This window comes from Capsicum annuum, chromosome 2 (genome assembly GCF_002878395.1).
Source record: "Capsicum annuum cultivar UCD-10X-F1 chromosome 2, UCD10Xv1.1, whole genome shotgun sequence".
NCBI classification, from domain to species: domain Eukaryota; kingdom Viridiplantae; phylum Streptophyta; class Magnoliopsida; order Solanales; family Solanaceae; genus Capsicum; species Capsicum annuum.
The window spans coordinates 123,322,753-123,337,177 of NC_061112.1; the positions used below are offsets into that span (position 1 = coordinate 123,322,753).

The following is a 14,425-nucleotide window of genomic DNA, read 5'->3' on the forward strand; positions in this document are numbered from 1 at the left end:
TTTTTTCCCTTACTTTGTTAAAACAATCAAATTAAGCTTTTACCACATTTAGCTTTTTACCGTACTTAATTAAAATCCACATTTTTTTGTGTGCATTAGGTATAATTAAACTATACTGAATGTATTAGCTAATACATAGTATTAAATAAAGATCACATTTAATACATGCCCCCCCCCCCCCTTTTTCTTTTTTAAGCTTTTTTTTCTACTTGATCGGATGAAATTATTATACTTTTTTTTCTCCTATTTGTTTCCTGCTTGGTTCAACAAAATAATTATTTTTTTCCTACACATCCAGATTTGTGTCATCTTTGATTTGTTCATTGTGTCCTTCTATATAAACTCTTGAGGTTTTTCATTGTTCATCGTTATAAGCAGTTGCGATCTTTCATTGTTTTTCGTCTCAACGCAGTATCAATAATTTTATTTTCAATTTTTTATGTTATATCATCTCTCCTTTTTGTTAATTTAAACACAGTATTACTTGTTATGCCAACATAAATTGCTTAGTGTAATTTAACTTAATGTGTCATGTTAATTCAATATATTGTCTTTTCTACTGCTCATAACTAACCTTCTTTATCTATCAACCTACGACATATTCAGATATATTCTTCTCATCTCACAAATTTACCTTTATTCTACGTTCTTATCGTTCTATGTGTCCTTTTAGTAGAATACATTATAGCAATTTATATTGCTTATAACTAACCTTCTTTATCTATCCACCTATCAACAAGATTCACATATTCAGATATATTTCTTCTCATCTAACAAATTTACCTCTACTATGAAATTATACGTTATTCGTATTGTTTAGCTGCAGTTTACAGGTGATAGATGAATGTCGATTGACTTTGAGAATTTTTTTGGGTAAAAGTTAGGTTTAATTAAATAAATTCTCCAAAAAATGTTGAATTTAATTATTGTACTTATCTTTATTATTTAAACAAATATCTTATTTAGCGTAATATTTAAATTCCATAAAGTAAGGTACACGTGCGAGGCGCGTGCGACTAAACTAGTGTATAACTACAGGCCAGTTTAATTAATAACTACACAATGTAACTTTAAAAAATTTCTTGTTTTCTCGAATCCAGTATTTACTATATAAACATATTTTCTCTAATCATGTATAAATCGTATCATTTTTCGTCGAAGGAGATTCAATGAACCTCTTGTCCATAAACTAGCTCAGATTTACGATTGGCAGTTCCCGATTAATTTAATCAATAAATCTACTTGGCATTCGAAAACTTTGAATTCTGGATCCGCCTCTGTCTATTCCTATGTATTTGTTTATGTTCGAGGAAAAATGAATATTATAGTATTTAATAGCATCAATACAATATATGCAAAATGATCAATTATCTTTGAATTTTTTAAATTAGAATAATAAAATTATATAATTATTTTTAGTATAATAAATGTTATACGAAGGGAGTAAGATTAAGAGTTGGACCTTACTTTTACATCTTTTAAGACATTATTTCATGTTTATAAGTATCAACTCTGATATTTATTTATTGTTTTATCTCTTTTTTTGATTTCATGAGTTGTCTGTTTTGAATGTCTGACCATAATTTTCAAGGGACCGTTTTTTAAGACTACTTTTTTACTAAGTAATATATTAGAAAACGAAAAACTCATGCACCTATAATGAAATGCATTTATTCAAATATTTTAGCACTTCTCATTCAAACTAGAAATAATATAATAAAATTACGATACAAAAAATATTTATAAAATTTTTTTAATTGAGTCTCATATAAGACGTCAAGTTAACTTAAAATATTAAGAGTTAATTTATCATTTTATATCTATTTTATTTTATTTTTATTATTATTTTTTTAATACTTAGATGAAATGCGTAAATGATTTATAATAATTAATTAAGAATGATATATAAAAATTACGATTGAAGTAGTTGAAGCAGAAACGTCATTCATGAGCTGCCTAATTCAGCAGCTCCATCCTCGCTTGTAGTATAGTAATAGATATAAACTAATCAAGTCGCCGTCATATTATTCTAAAAGAAAAAGTATTATCAATTAAAAATACTTTTAAAATAAATTAATCTCGATAATTTTAGCCAAATAAATTATAAATTTAATATCTATCCGCTTTATTACACGAACTAATTAGCTAGCTAGACCTTTCCTTTCGAAAATAACTTTTGCTAATATTTAATTAAAAATGAACTTGTTTAATCAAAATTCAGTCAATCATCTTCGTTCTAAAAAATGAGTGCATTTATAATTTACTATATTTGGCCTTTGCTACCAAACTCATAAAACTAGAGTTTGAAACTTTGAATTCTGAATTGGGATGACTATCTCATCAGTGACCTTTGACTTTTACTCTGAGCAATATTAATTAATTATAAAGCATATTATATAATCAAATATTGCTTCGGTTGGTTGTCTTTTGTTTACATTACTCCTACGTAATACTATCATGTTTTGTATACTTCAATTTAACACATTACACACACGTGGATTATTTCAGGAGAATAGAAAATAGTAATATATTGACTATTAAACGACTCCAAAAAGGTTAGATATGGATTCTTTTCTACGCATTAAAATTAAGAATCTTGAACACACACAAACAACTTTCCAATAATTTTTTTTGGATGAAATTTTTTTAACTACTGTAAATTATAGTTGTTACAGTTTGTGACCCAATTTTTGTTGATCTGACCCTGAAAAGTTCGTGGTGCGATCCATATTTGTGATTTTTTGTGGGGTTTGTGGTGGTACCGGAGGGATCGGGGCGATTCCCCGCGGTATGGATTTGTATGTTTTTGGGCCTAAGATTTATTTGCACGCACGTATTGTATAAGTGTGATTTAGTGGGTTGTTTTGAACGTTTTTAATACGTCATTCTCCTCATTGTATTCTCCATCCTTCATAGTGAATTTCCTCTGCCTCTGCTCGTGGTTTTTCCCTCAAGGGTTTCCACGCAAATCTAAGAGGTCAGGTGGCAGGTATAGCCCCCTCTTTTGTTGTTCCACTTGTGATATAATACATCTTACTAAGATGAAATCTTAGTATAACTTACATAAAATATAAAACAAAAGTTACATGAACTCAGTGTAACAGAAAGTGCTTAAAGTTTCAAAAATCAGATATGTCTGATCAATCCTACTGCTTCTATAAGAAAGGAAAAAGAAGTGCAGCAGCAGAAGAAAAAGGTGTTACATCCTTAAGCCTCAAAATTGGTACATGTATATATGTACATTTTACAGCAAGCCTGCTATAAAAAATTTGGACAAATTGCTTAATTACAAGTATGAATATCCATGGGGTTGGTCTTGCACCCCCGAGAACACAACAAGGTGGAACGAGACAGGCTTATCATGAACGAAATGATATTATGTGCCCGTTTGATCTTGAAAGTGAACTGAATCGAACATATTAGTTGTAGATGCAGAAGAAGAGCCCATGTCAGTTTGTATAGTCATGGTGTTTTGACTTTGGCTTTCAATTAGCTTCTGATTTTGCCTCTCTTGATGAAAATCTTTCATGGCTTTAAACCTCAGATCATTGGAATAAGTACTGGCATCTGGAATTTCATCTGGAACAGTGATTCGACCTTCAAGCATAGCAACTACCTCGGACATGATTGGCCTGAGTGAGGGAGTGGCACTAGTGCACAAGAGTGCCACTTTTACTATTTTTTCCACTTCTTGTTTATTAATATTAGATCCCAATCTCTGATCTATGAGCTCCTCTATACTCCCACTTTGTTGCACGTGACAGGCCTGTAAGAGTGTAGCTTTTCAGGCCCGGCTAGTAACTTCAATGAAAGATTGAAAAATAAAAGAAGAAAGAATTGGAAGATCTTTATATTGCCATCGAAACATTCAAGCTGAAAACAAGAAGCAAACAGGGATCAGATTCATACCCAATCTAAGAGACAAATGCAGTTGTTGCTCGGCATGTAGTTATTGTTGTTCTTTCCACTGACAATTTCCAAAAGTACAACTCCAAAGCTGTAAACATCTGCCTTGTCGGTCAAATAACCCCAGAGCGCGTATTCTGGTGCCATGTATCCTCTGCAAGTGTTAAGATTACAAGGTTTGTCAACATGAAATAAATAAGACTTCTAGCTGGAAAAGTAGTGACCTTACATTGTTCCGGCAACTCGAGTACTAATATGGGTCTTCTCTTCTTCAGTGAGTCTAGCTAGTCCAAAGTCGGATATTTTGGGATTTAGCTGTCCATCAAGAAGCACATTGGTAGCTTTGATGTCCCGGTGTACAATTTTTGGGCTTGATTCCTCATGTAGAAAAGCTAGACCTCTTGCTATCCCGAGACAGATCCTAAACCTTGTTGGCCAATCCAGTCTCAATTGGCTGTTCTCTGAACCAGAAAATTCACCACTGAAAACTCTGACCCAGAAGATAACTAGCTTTCTACATATAAAGAGAAAGACACGGAAAACTTACCAAACAGAACGCTAGCAAGGCTATTGTTATCTAAGTATTCATATACAAGCAGTAATTGGTCTGCTTCAATACAGCACCCATGAAGCTTAACCAGATTGGGGTGTTGCAAACACGATATCGTGCTAATCTCATTCAAGAATTCACGGTTGCCTTGCTTTGATTGAGAGGAGAGCTGCTTCACTGCAACTAATGTGCCATCAGGTAATTGACCCTACATCAAATCCATTTGTTAGATTCCACGGGGTAAGAATTATAGAACCAAAGAGAAGTAGCTAAAGGCAGATGAATTTTGAGCCACACATGTATTCCCATGCTCAGATTCAGTCATTCAGAAGGTTTGGATAAATGGAATTTGAAGGTTTACATGTTTATGGAAACAGCACCAAGTCTCGTATGCAGAGGTACAACGTGATATGAAGTTCAAGTGAAAGAACAATCACCAGTCTTCCAATTATTAGCATACCTTATAAACAGGACCAAAACCACCTTCGCCAATCTTGTTTGAAGCATCAAAGTTTTTAGTGGCGGCTTTTATTTGTTTCAGAGTAAAACAAACCATCTGCAGCTCTACACCATTGAGATCTGTCCAAAAAATATATAGAGATGAGTTATTGAATTGTGTTCTCTTGTGATAAATAAATCTCCTAGGTCACAAGAAAATAAAATCCTAGGCCAATCGACGTGTTAAGTTATTACATTAAACAAGGTTTGGGATTTCAAAATCCTTAATATGATTAATCATACATGTTTGTGTTTTGATCACTTTTGAATATACAATGAATTGCATTCACTAAAATCCACCGATGAGAAGATTAACTACTATTTGAATTTGAAACTTTAAAAACTTTTCATGCTCACCTCTTCTTTTACTTTTCCTGCATAGACAGCCTTTCCACCAAAGTATGCTCAGTACGAAAAACGTGATACATGCAGCTAAAGCTCCAACAATAACATAAATTATTCCGGTCTTTCTGCCCTTGTTTGAACAGAATTTGAAAGCTGTACCAAAACAAAATGAAAGAAGGCGTAAATCAGAGCAGCAAAGTGAGCAGAACCATTAATGCAGGTCATCAAACAATCATTTAAAAGACTGAAGAGGCGGCATGCTTTACAAAGTCCATCTATGTACAGATCTATCTCAAGCATAGATCAGGACTTAGATTCCAAGCTATGGCTCCGTTTATAAGCCTTAATTGCATCTCCACTTGGCAAATGCTGTGAAATCATTTTTCTCTCACCTTTAGAAACTTCCTAAATCTTAATTATTGCATCAAAATGATGAATAAGAATATATTTGTCCATTTGCATTTTACCATATTTTTGAACGAAAAGCAACTTCTGACAAGATAAGGAGGACAGTGTGATAAAATGAGAAACAAGCAAGGGAAACACCAAAACTCATTTTCTTGCTAGTTCAAGACAACAAGAAAGATCTACTCCTTCTGTCCAATCTTCATTCCACTTGGCTTAACCAACTATCTGTTTTTTCCATTCCCAAAAAGTAGAACTCATTCATAAATGGAAAAATCAACAAATTCTAAAGTCAAACTGATATATAAACTCCTATTACTATTTACTACTCCAATACACTATTTTAAGATTCACATCATTTCACATATATCAGCTGAACCCTGAATATAATACCTCATTTGAAACATTTTTTAACTAAATTCTGTAACAGTAGACTATACAAAATCGGACAAAGGAGATAGATAACAGACAGACTGAGTTACATCCTGAGCCCACAGGTCCTATAGGCTATAACATGATGCTCATCACAGTTATAGAAAATACACCATAAAGTAACCGAAGTGCAACAGCTAGAATACCCAAAGGGATTGATAGATGCAGAGTTGTGCAGAGATGAATTGACCTTCTTTCACATTACATGCATGAGATAAAACCAAATGTATAAAGGAGAGAAGGAAAAGTATGTTATCAAAAAGAAAACGAGGAAAAAGTACATGTTGGAATTCAGACAATCCCTGTAAATCCACCCAAAAATATATAAAGCAAGTCGATACATACTTGAGTCAACCGAGATAGCTGATATGAGTGAACCATAATGTCCCCTAAGAGGAATGCGGGCAGTGCCCTTGCCAGCCCAATAAAACCGGATCTCCAAGACACTATCTGTTACAGTAGCATTCAAGGATCTGATCACAGGCATTTGGACTCCACGAGCTTCTTCTTCAATATTAAAGTCTTTCCAAACTAGTTTCTCCTAAAATCAAAAGAAGATCATTCAAGAATGTGAATCAGCTAATAACGCTAAAGGGAACTTCATCATTCAAGATAAGCACCTGGACATATATATCAAAGACGCGCCTTCCGAGACTGTTATATGTACCGTCATCTTTAAATATTATCTCAGCGAAGTGCAGACTAACATTATAACTCCCATTCTCTAAGCAATAACGGAAATAAGTAAGTGAAAGTGGAGAAACCCTTGCTCTACTATAGAGTTCAGACAGGTCAGTTGATGGTATAGTCTCAATAAAACGTGTATTCTGATCATTATCATCATCCATGAAGTCTCCAGTGCTACTAAAACCCCAGTACTTATCACTGCGGAAATTTCTTGCAGAACCACCTTCAACCTGAGCATCCCCATCATAATCAATCAATCTATTATTTTCTTTAATAGCCACATCATTTCCTCCACAATTCACATGCAAGGAACACCCATCTGCCATAAAACCAAATGGACTAGCATGGTTAGAGAGAAATCTAGAAACCATACTCCCAGACCTATGTTGCTCGAACTCTTCAAAAATGTCAGCGGGTGCGCGTCGGATTCGCCAAAAGTAGTTTATTTTTGGAGAATCCGACACGGGTGAGGCATCAAAAGTGAAGAGTTCGCACAACTTAGTCCCAGACCACCGCAATCCCACACCACTTCTTTGGCAGTATGATTGGTTTTAATAGAAATGGAGGAAAGCAGATGAGAAAAGGCAAAAGAACTGCAATTTCAGAATATGTGAAGGATTGTTCTTTCTTATGTATTTCTTGATAAATTGTCGGCGAGCACAAATGTACTTACATCTTGGACAAGTTACATCCTCTGCACATGGAAGAACGTTCTTACTGTAGAAGAAAGCACAAGAGAGATTCACCTTAGATATATGCTCAGAAGCAAAGAAACAAATCTTAAAGTAAAGCATTCAATAATCTGTTTAGTTAGCTGAAAAAGCTAAAATGACAAACAAAAAGTATGAGAGGAACCATCTTACAGAGTCCCCGCTGCTGCAGAGCTCTTGTACAGGTTTATGTAATAATTCCTGTCATGGAAACAATTATCAAAACCATATGATACATTGTCACTAAAAGACATGAAAGAGATACGAACAGAAGAATTCACTGACGTGTTTTGCCGACAAGCTGGTTGTTCAGGGCTTTGCCAAGTAAAGTTATTGTAGGAAAGATCACTGTACATACAATTCAAATTCTTAGATGTCATAATCCGAAGTACTATAATGATAAGAATGCAATCCATTATCACTTAAGAGGTGAAAAAGACGAAGAAAATGTGGAACTATACACAGAAATACTAAATTAAAATCATAATTTCTATGAGATTTCTACTTAACTGTGTTTCTGAGAAACTCATACTTCGTACGTGATATCATGAAAGTTTCTACACTTTCATCTCAAGCCAATAAGAGACACAAATATTTAATAAAAGAGAATAAATATATATTACACATACACATTTATTCCGTTCTTCAAGATTGCGGCAGGTATATTTCCGCTGAGCATGTTACCAGATAAAAACCTATAAAAGCAGTATGATAGTTAAATAATTATAATGCACGCAAATAATGAATGTAACTTTCCATGCATTGTTGAAAAAAAAAATCCATCTTAAAAGTACTTGAGAAAAACAAAACCTGATATTATACTCACACAAATTTAAGCATACTTCTTGCACTTATGTCATCTGGAATCGTTCCCATGAGCTTATTGAAACTAACATCCCTGCAGTAAGTTCTGTCACACCACTTTTTTTAACCAAAAAGATATAATTGAGTTTGAAAGGGTTTTTATTATTAAATGACAAAAAAAATGAAATTTTTTTTCGAAGAGGTTTCGGTCCGCGGCTCTGTCATTACATCAAAATGAAAATTACAAGGTCAAACACGGAACACAAGAAATAAGAAGTTATTTTCTGTCTGATCTTTGGAGTCTCATGAAGGGGCAAAGGAGGAGGCCCATTTATACATCATAAAACTTTGCAAGAGTTACATGAATGTTATAGTACCTTACTAAAACTAGATTAGAGATGGCGGTGTATTATACAGACCAAAGGCAAACAATAGGACACAAAGTTTAGTTGATATTGAAATGTTGCCTACAAATGAACTTTTTTTTTTTGTTTTGTTTTTGATAAGGATGCTGAAACTTCTTTTATTTGCTTACGCCCTGTAGATACTTACTCACCATTCTTCAAAATGTTTATGGATTGTGGCCTTGTGGGTCACATCTATGATGATTGTTATACACATGATTCAACTTCTATCTAATCAAAATCAAAGCTATCATGCTCCAAAGAAAACCCACAAAATAGTAAACTGGGCCCTTGCATTCTAGCCCCAGCAACTATGGCTATTAGAATTGGGAGTATTCACTAGCTGACTAGAGCTGAAATTGTATGAAGGTGCTCAATCTTGAAGATTGTGTTTTGGGTTTCTCAATGCTTGTTAGTTGTTATATACGGGCAGCACTAGAAAATATTTTTTTCAAAAATAGTTCTATGATGCCTTTTGAGTTCTGTATATTTAACAGCATTGAGCTTTTGACTATCATTCTGTACCTTTCAGACGCGGGAAGACAAATTTGATGATTTTTAAATCTCTGCCACTAGAAAATATAAAGAAAATAGCTCTATGATGCCTTGTGAGTTTTGTATACTGAACAGCCTTGACTTGTTCCACTCTTTTCGATGCAGGAAATGAGAATTCACAGATAACCCAGAAGAAGACAGTATAACCAGCTTATAAACTCCTATTCTGTTTTGCTTTAATTTGGATTCAAGTCCCAATGGGTGCAAAGTAAAATCATAAGCCAGAGTCTTTCAAGCTTAAATGTCAATCCCCTTGGGTTAAGCGAGTCACATGCTATTAGGATGGACATCACTCGACATTTCAGGAGTAAAGTTATTAGATTTAAGATTTACAAAAGGAGCCTCCTCTAGAGTTCGCCACTTGACAATTGTGGAATGGCTCACCACGACAAGGACTTTTTCAGAAGAGGTGATTGTGAGGCCCTTAACAACAAAGAACCATATTGGTGGAGGAAAAGAAGTGCTTGCTTATAAGATTAGAACTGAGGTGATTGTGAGACCCTTAACAACAAAGAACCATATTGGTGGAGGAAAAGAAGTGCTTGCTTATAAGATTAGAACTTTAGCTTTGTAAAACTCAAAGGCTTTTTCGCCAAATGGAAGGTCCAGCTATAAGTACAAATTTTTCAAGGTTGACTGTCAGTACTGTCAAGGTTATTGCACATCACATGGACACAGTTTACCACTTAGACATGTCGATAATGAATGTAATGCAGACAAGGGAATATTCATTTTTACAAAATTACATGTGAACTACTTACAATGTCTGTATAGTTTTCAGTTTCCAAATATATCCTGGAATTACTCCAAAAAGGTTGCAGCTTCTCAATACCCTGCCAACGATTAAACAGCACTAAGAAGAGATCCACCAAAATTGAGATGCTAATAATTCTTTGGAATCAACTCCCAAGCAGCTTACAGTATCTCTAGGCCTGTCATGTTAATTAGAGGAGGAAATTCATGCATTGGTCCTTTTATGTCGCTAATCCTCCTGAATAAGAGGCTAAACATGAGAAGCCTTCGTGCTGTAAAGAGATTCATAAACTAAAAGAAAGTAGATTAGGTATATATAAGAGTTCTTTACTCACAGATCGGTTAACATATTTAGATGAGATATGCTGGATGGAATGGGACCCTCTAAACCGGTGGCATGCAGCTCTCTTCATTGATTATCCCAAAATAAGTATTAAATACTTGAGACTATGAAATTATTCTGTTATCAAAGATCTCTCAAGATCCTCGGGCATCAAAAGAGAAATTCTTACAATTTTGTTAGTTGTTTCCATTTCTCTATAAAATCTGGAATTGGCCCACTGAGATTGTTATCACTTATCCTACTGCAAACAAAAAATTGTTAAACATAGTCTTCAAATGAATAGCTAAAGAATAATTGCTAGAACCATGTACTTACAAATCTGCTAAATTTTCAAGTCCAGATAGTGATATTGGCAGCACTCCCTCCAGTTGGTTGGAGGATAATATCCTGAAATTAAGATGACTTTTACTCATTGGATATTCAGGTATCTATTTATCCCGCAGAACCACAACTCATATGGACAGATCAAAAAGAGAAAAGGAAACGAAGGTTCTTACAACGTCTTTAAGTTTTTCAATTTCCCTAGTTCTTGAGGAATAATGCCTGAGAATCGGTTCCCTTCGAGGTTTCTGGTCAAATATTGCTATATGGATTAGTGCGCTGCTGAACTTTTTGGGAAAATGATGAAATAAACAGAATTGAAAATGATATAAAGTTTAGATGAATGAACAGGAGCATATTCCGACATTGCATCAAAGAGAAAACCAAACTATAGCATAAAAGCAGTTAAGCGCTACATTAATTATACTTGAAAAGCAAATTTAATAAGTTTAAAATTGGAAAAAAGATTATTTCAGAAACTTTCCTCCAAAAGCTGTCCAAACAGATACATAAGAAATGAAGATGAGAAATCAGATAAGATAATCAAAATTTGATACATACATATAGGTAAGGCTGGTAATGTTTCCCAGTTCCTTCAGTATTTCCCCTGACAACCGGTTCACAAGAACAGAGCTGGATCAAAAATTTTGCAGTTACAATTGATGATTGACAACCTTCATAACAGCTGTTTTAACAATATCTTAGATGGGGCTTACATGAAATTTAACTTGGTTGACGCCCATTCGGTTGGTATACTACCACTGAGAAAATTGTATGCAAAATCACTGAAAATTGAGAATATGTGAATTCAGTTAATTATGCTTATCAAAATTTGAACATTAAATAAGACTCTACGGGAAATAAATTAAATGTAACAATAGCATTCAAAAGGTTCTTACACTTTTTGAATGTAAGGAAGCTTTACCAGTTCAGGTGGAAGAACTCCAGGAAGACTTATACCCTTAAGAGTACTGCATAAACAATTTCAAGAGTCAACAATATAATTTAGTTTATCTAAATACTTTTAACAGATGTCCTATTTCTTTTTAGAAAATGAAACCAATTATAGTCACATAATATTGATAGGAAGCACTCTAAGATTGTGAGGTATATAATGCAATGTACACGAAAGTGAAATTAGTCAATGACATCAACTTGCTCTCCGTACATCTCAGGAGGCCATAAATTTCATCAAATATATAATGCATTGTACACGGTTTCAAGCCACAAAGATAAAAGAGATTTTGTGCAAAGGCACAGCTTATATATTTGGAAAAAATGAAACTGTCTTTTCTCCAAGGGAACGGTTCCCCTTGGAGCAATGGTAAAAGTTGTTGGCGTCTAACTAGGAGATCACAGGTTCAAACCGCAGAACCAGCCTCTTGCATAAATTTAAGATAAGATTGTGTGCATAAGATCAATGTGATCCGAGCCTTCCAGGACCTGCAAAAAATGGGAGCTTAGTGCACCTGGTCTGGCTCCCCTTGATCCATAACTTCCTCCAATATCTTATTCCTTTACTTTTACCAGGATTTAATTTTAAGGTAGTTGCAAATATGTAGGAAATGGAATGCTAATACAACTTAATTAAGCATGGTTATGGCTTCTGTAAGAGAAATGGCAAGGCATCAGTAACTTAGGACTTAATAGCTACTTTCTCCAAATCATCTATGCTGGCTCTCCAAACACATGAAATGCTATTACCAAAGTCGAACAAGATGATGAAAAATTACATAGCTACTATGTGGCAGGCAGTATCATTTCCTATGGTGCAGTTACATGCAACATCAGTTTCGGACCAACTTGGCTGATCAGTTGTCACCCTGACTGCTTCAATCTGGCAAAATTCACCATTGAACTTCCAGTGTGTTGCTCCCATTGTAGTGGCGATTTGTTCCAGAATGTCCACTGCGAAATTGCCAAAGCATATATCAAATAACAGATTGTTAGTTGAATTATGAAAATCTTAGGGGATAGTTGCAAAACAATTCAAGGTGGAGATAATTGCAAGCCCAGTTCAAATGCAGGAAGCAGAATTCCTACATATTCTGCCAGCCTTTCGTAGACTAACATAAATGATCAAAAGCTATGTCCTTTTCGTTCATGCAGGTTCCTCAAATGTGGTAAACTACATATCAATATCCACAAATGAAGAATAGGGTAACTCAATTTCACCCAACCTCAAAAGCAGTGTATGTAGATGCATTGTCTAATATAAGAGAATACGAAGGAGGCTGACGAACCCTTTCAAAAAAAGTGATGAAAAAACTACTAATGCATATTATATTTAGCAGTACGTGAATCGCTATGCTTCAATTAGTGGCTAGGCTGGAGAGGAAACATAGGACTTAATTACTTTCCAAGGGATGGAGGTAGACGGGAGAATTCCTCATGGTAAATTACCAAGATTAGAATTAAGTAAAGAAGTTCAAGCTCAGTGCCAGCAAATCACCCTAAATAGTTAATATCAAATCACCCTAAATAGTTAATATTACCTAACAAATCGGAAATTTCAAACAGTGCAACCGCCACTTCCCTGCCCACATTTTGGAGTTAGGCTACAAGGATGCAGCAATTCCCCCTAGCAAATGTATAGAACCGAGCATCACTTGAACACTCTATGTCACCAGATTGCATTAGCTCCTAGACATAATACTAAAATTTCCACGTCTGTTGCTTTTGTAAGTCAAAAATTTCCAACCATAAAGTAAGATTCTATCACAAGGAAGGTCTTTTAAGTTTCAAGTAGTGCACTACACTTAAAACAAGAATTTTAATTAGAGTCCCCGTAGCATAGAATGATCAGTCATTTGAAGACTAGAATCACTTTACAACAAAACTACCACTGCTCAAACTAATCACTCACACAGCAAGATTAACAGTGCCAAACCTAACCAAAAACCAAGCAAAAAGTGGAAAGCATGCCCCATTTTTTTACTATACAAAAAATTTTAACTGAGGAGAATCTTTCTACTCTTCACTTTACCTCTATTAGAGACTCAAAAATTGATCTTTTCTCAAGAAATTTACTGAACAGGAGGAACAAAAAGAAACAAGTTCAGAATTCTTGCACAAAATTTGACTTTGTAGTAAAATCCCATATACCCTTTACGCACCATCCACTCAACCCAACCACCAAAACTTGAAAAAAAAAAAAAGTACAGAATTTTACCTTCTTCTTGAGCCACTCTTGACTCACCCAAATTCAACAACGTGAAGTAGTAGTTCACTACAAGAATCCATGAAAGTACAACTCTTTTTAGTGTCAACATTTTTTCCCTTCAAGCTCCAAGTGTTATACAGTGCTCTTGTACGTACAAAATGTACAGCTAAACTTTCATACAAGAAATAATTGAACCTGAAAAATAGTTTGTTTTTTCTTTTTTGGTTCTATGGGATGATTCAAAACAGTGTACCATATATATATATATATATATTATAATAAAAAGTGAAAACTATATAGTACTCCATGTGTGTAAATTGAGCTAGCTGTTCACCAACTTCCTATACATAGACAGAGTTTGTCTGATTAACAGAAATTTGTAAATGGGAAAAATCTAACAGTCAGAGGAGAGACACGTCAGATGTCTTAATCTTTATGTTAGGCGTGGACCCTCGCGCCACCCACTTGATAATCTACTTTATGACTATTCTCTTTTCTTTTTTTCTTTTTTTTTCGTAGAACTTTATGACTATTCTCTTTTTTTTTTTT

General features: G+C 34.4%; 1 protein-coding gene across 3 annotated transcripts; it reads right to left on the reverse strand.

Annotated features, from left to right (window-relative positions):
- Positions 1–3,098: 3,098 nt before the first annotated feature.
- On the reverse strand, positions 3,099–14,185 carry LOC107859211 (probable LRR receptor-like serine/threonine-protein kinase RFK1). Of its 3 annotated transcripts, none has more exons than XM_047406810.1 (24): positions 13,886–14,180; positions 12,447–12,621; positions 11,613–11,684; positions 11,430–11,498; positions 11,275–11,346; positions 10,890–10,961; positions 10,708–10,779; positions 10,562–10,633; positions 10,385–10,456; positions 10,216–10,287; positions 10,058–10,129; positions 8,360–8,443; positions 8,163–8,228; positions 7,819–7,881; positions 7,687–7,734; positions 7,497–7,540; positions 6,757–7,142; positions 6,482–6,677; positions 5,312–5,452; positions 4,917–5,035; positions 4,454–4,664; positions 4,136–4,367; positions 3,910–4,060; positions 3,099–3,766 (listed from the first exon to the last, which is right to left on the reverse strand). In XM_047406810.1, the coding sequence occupies exons 1-24, from the start codon at positions 13,983–13,985 to the stop codon at positions 3,377–3,379; spliced, it is 3,051 nt and encodes a 1,016-aa protein (XP_047262766.1). In that variant the 5' UTR covers positions 13,986–14,180; the 3' UTR covers positions 3,099–3,376. The 3 variants fall into 3 exon arrangements, with proteins under 3 accessions (XP_047262766.1, XP_016559622.1, XP_047262767.1); XM_016704136.2 differs by having other exon boundaries at positions 8,360–8,431; positions 13,886–14,179; XM_047406811.1 differs by having other exon boundaries at positions 3,699–3,801; positions 13,886–14,185.
- Between the last annotated feature and the right edge of the window lie 240 nt (positions 14,186–14,425).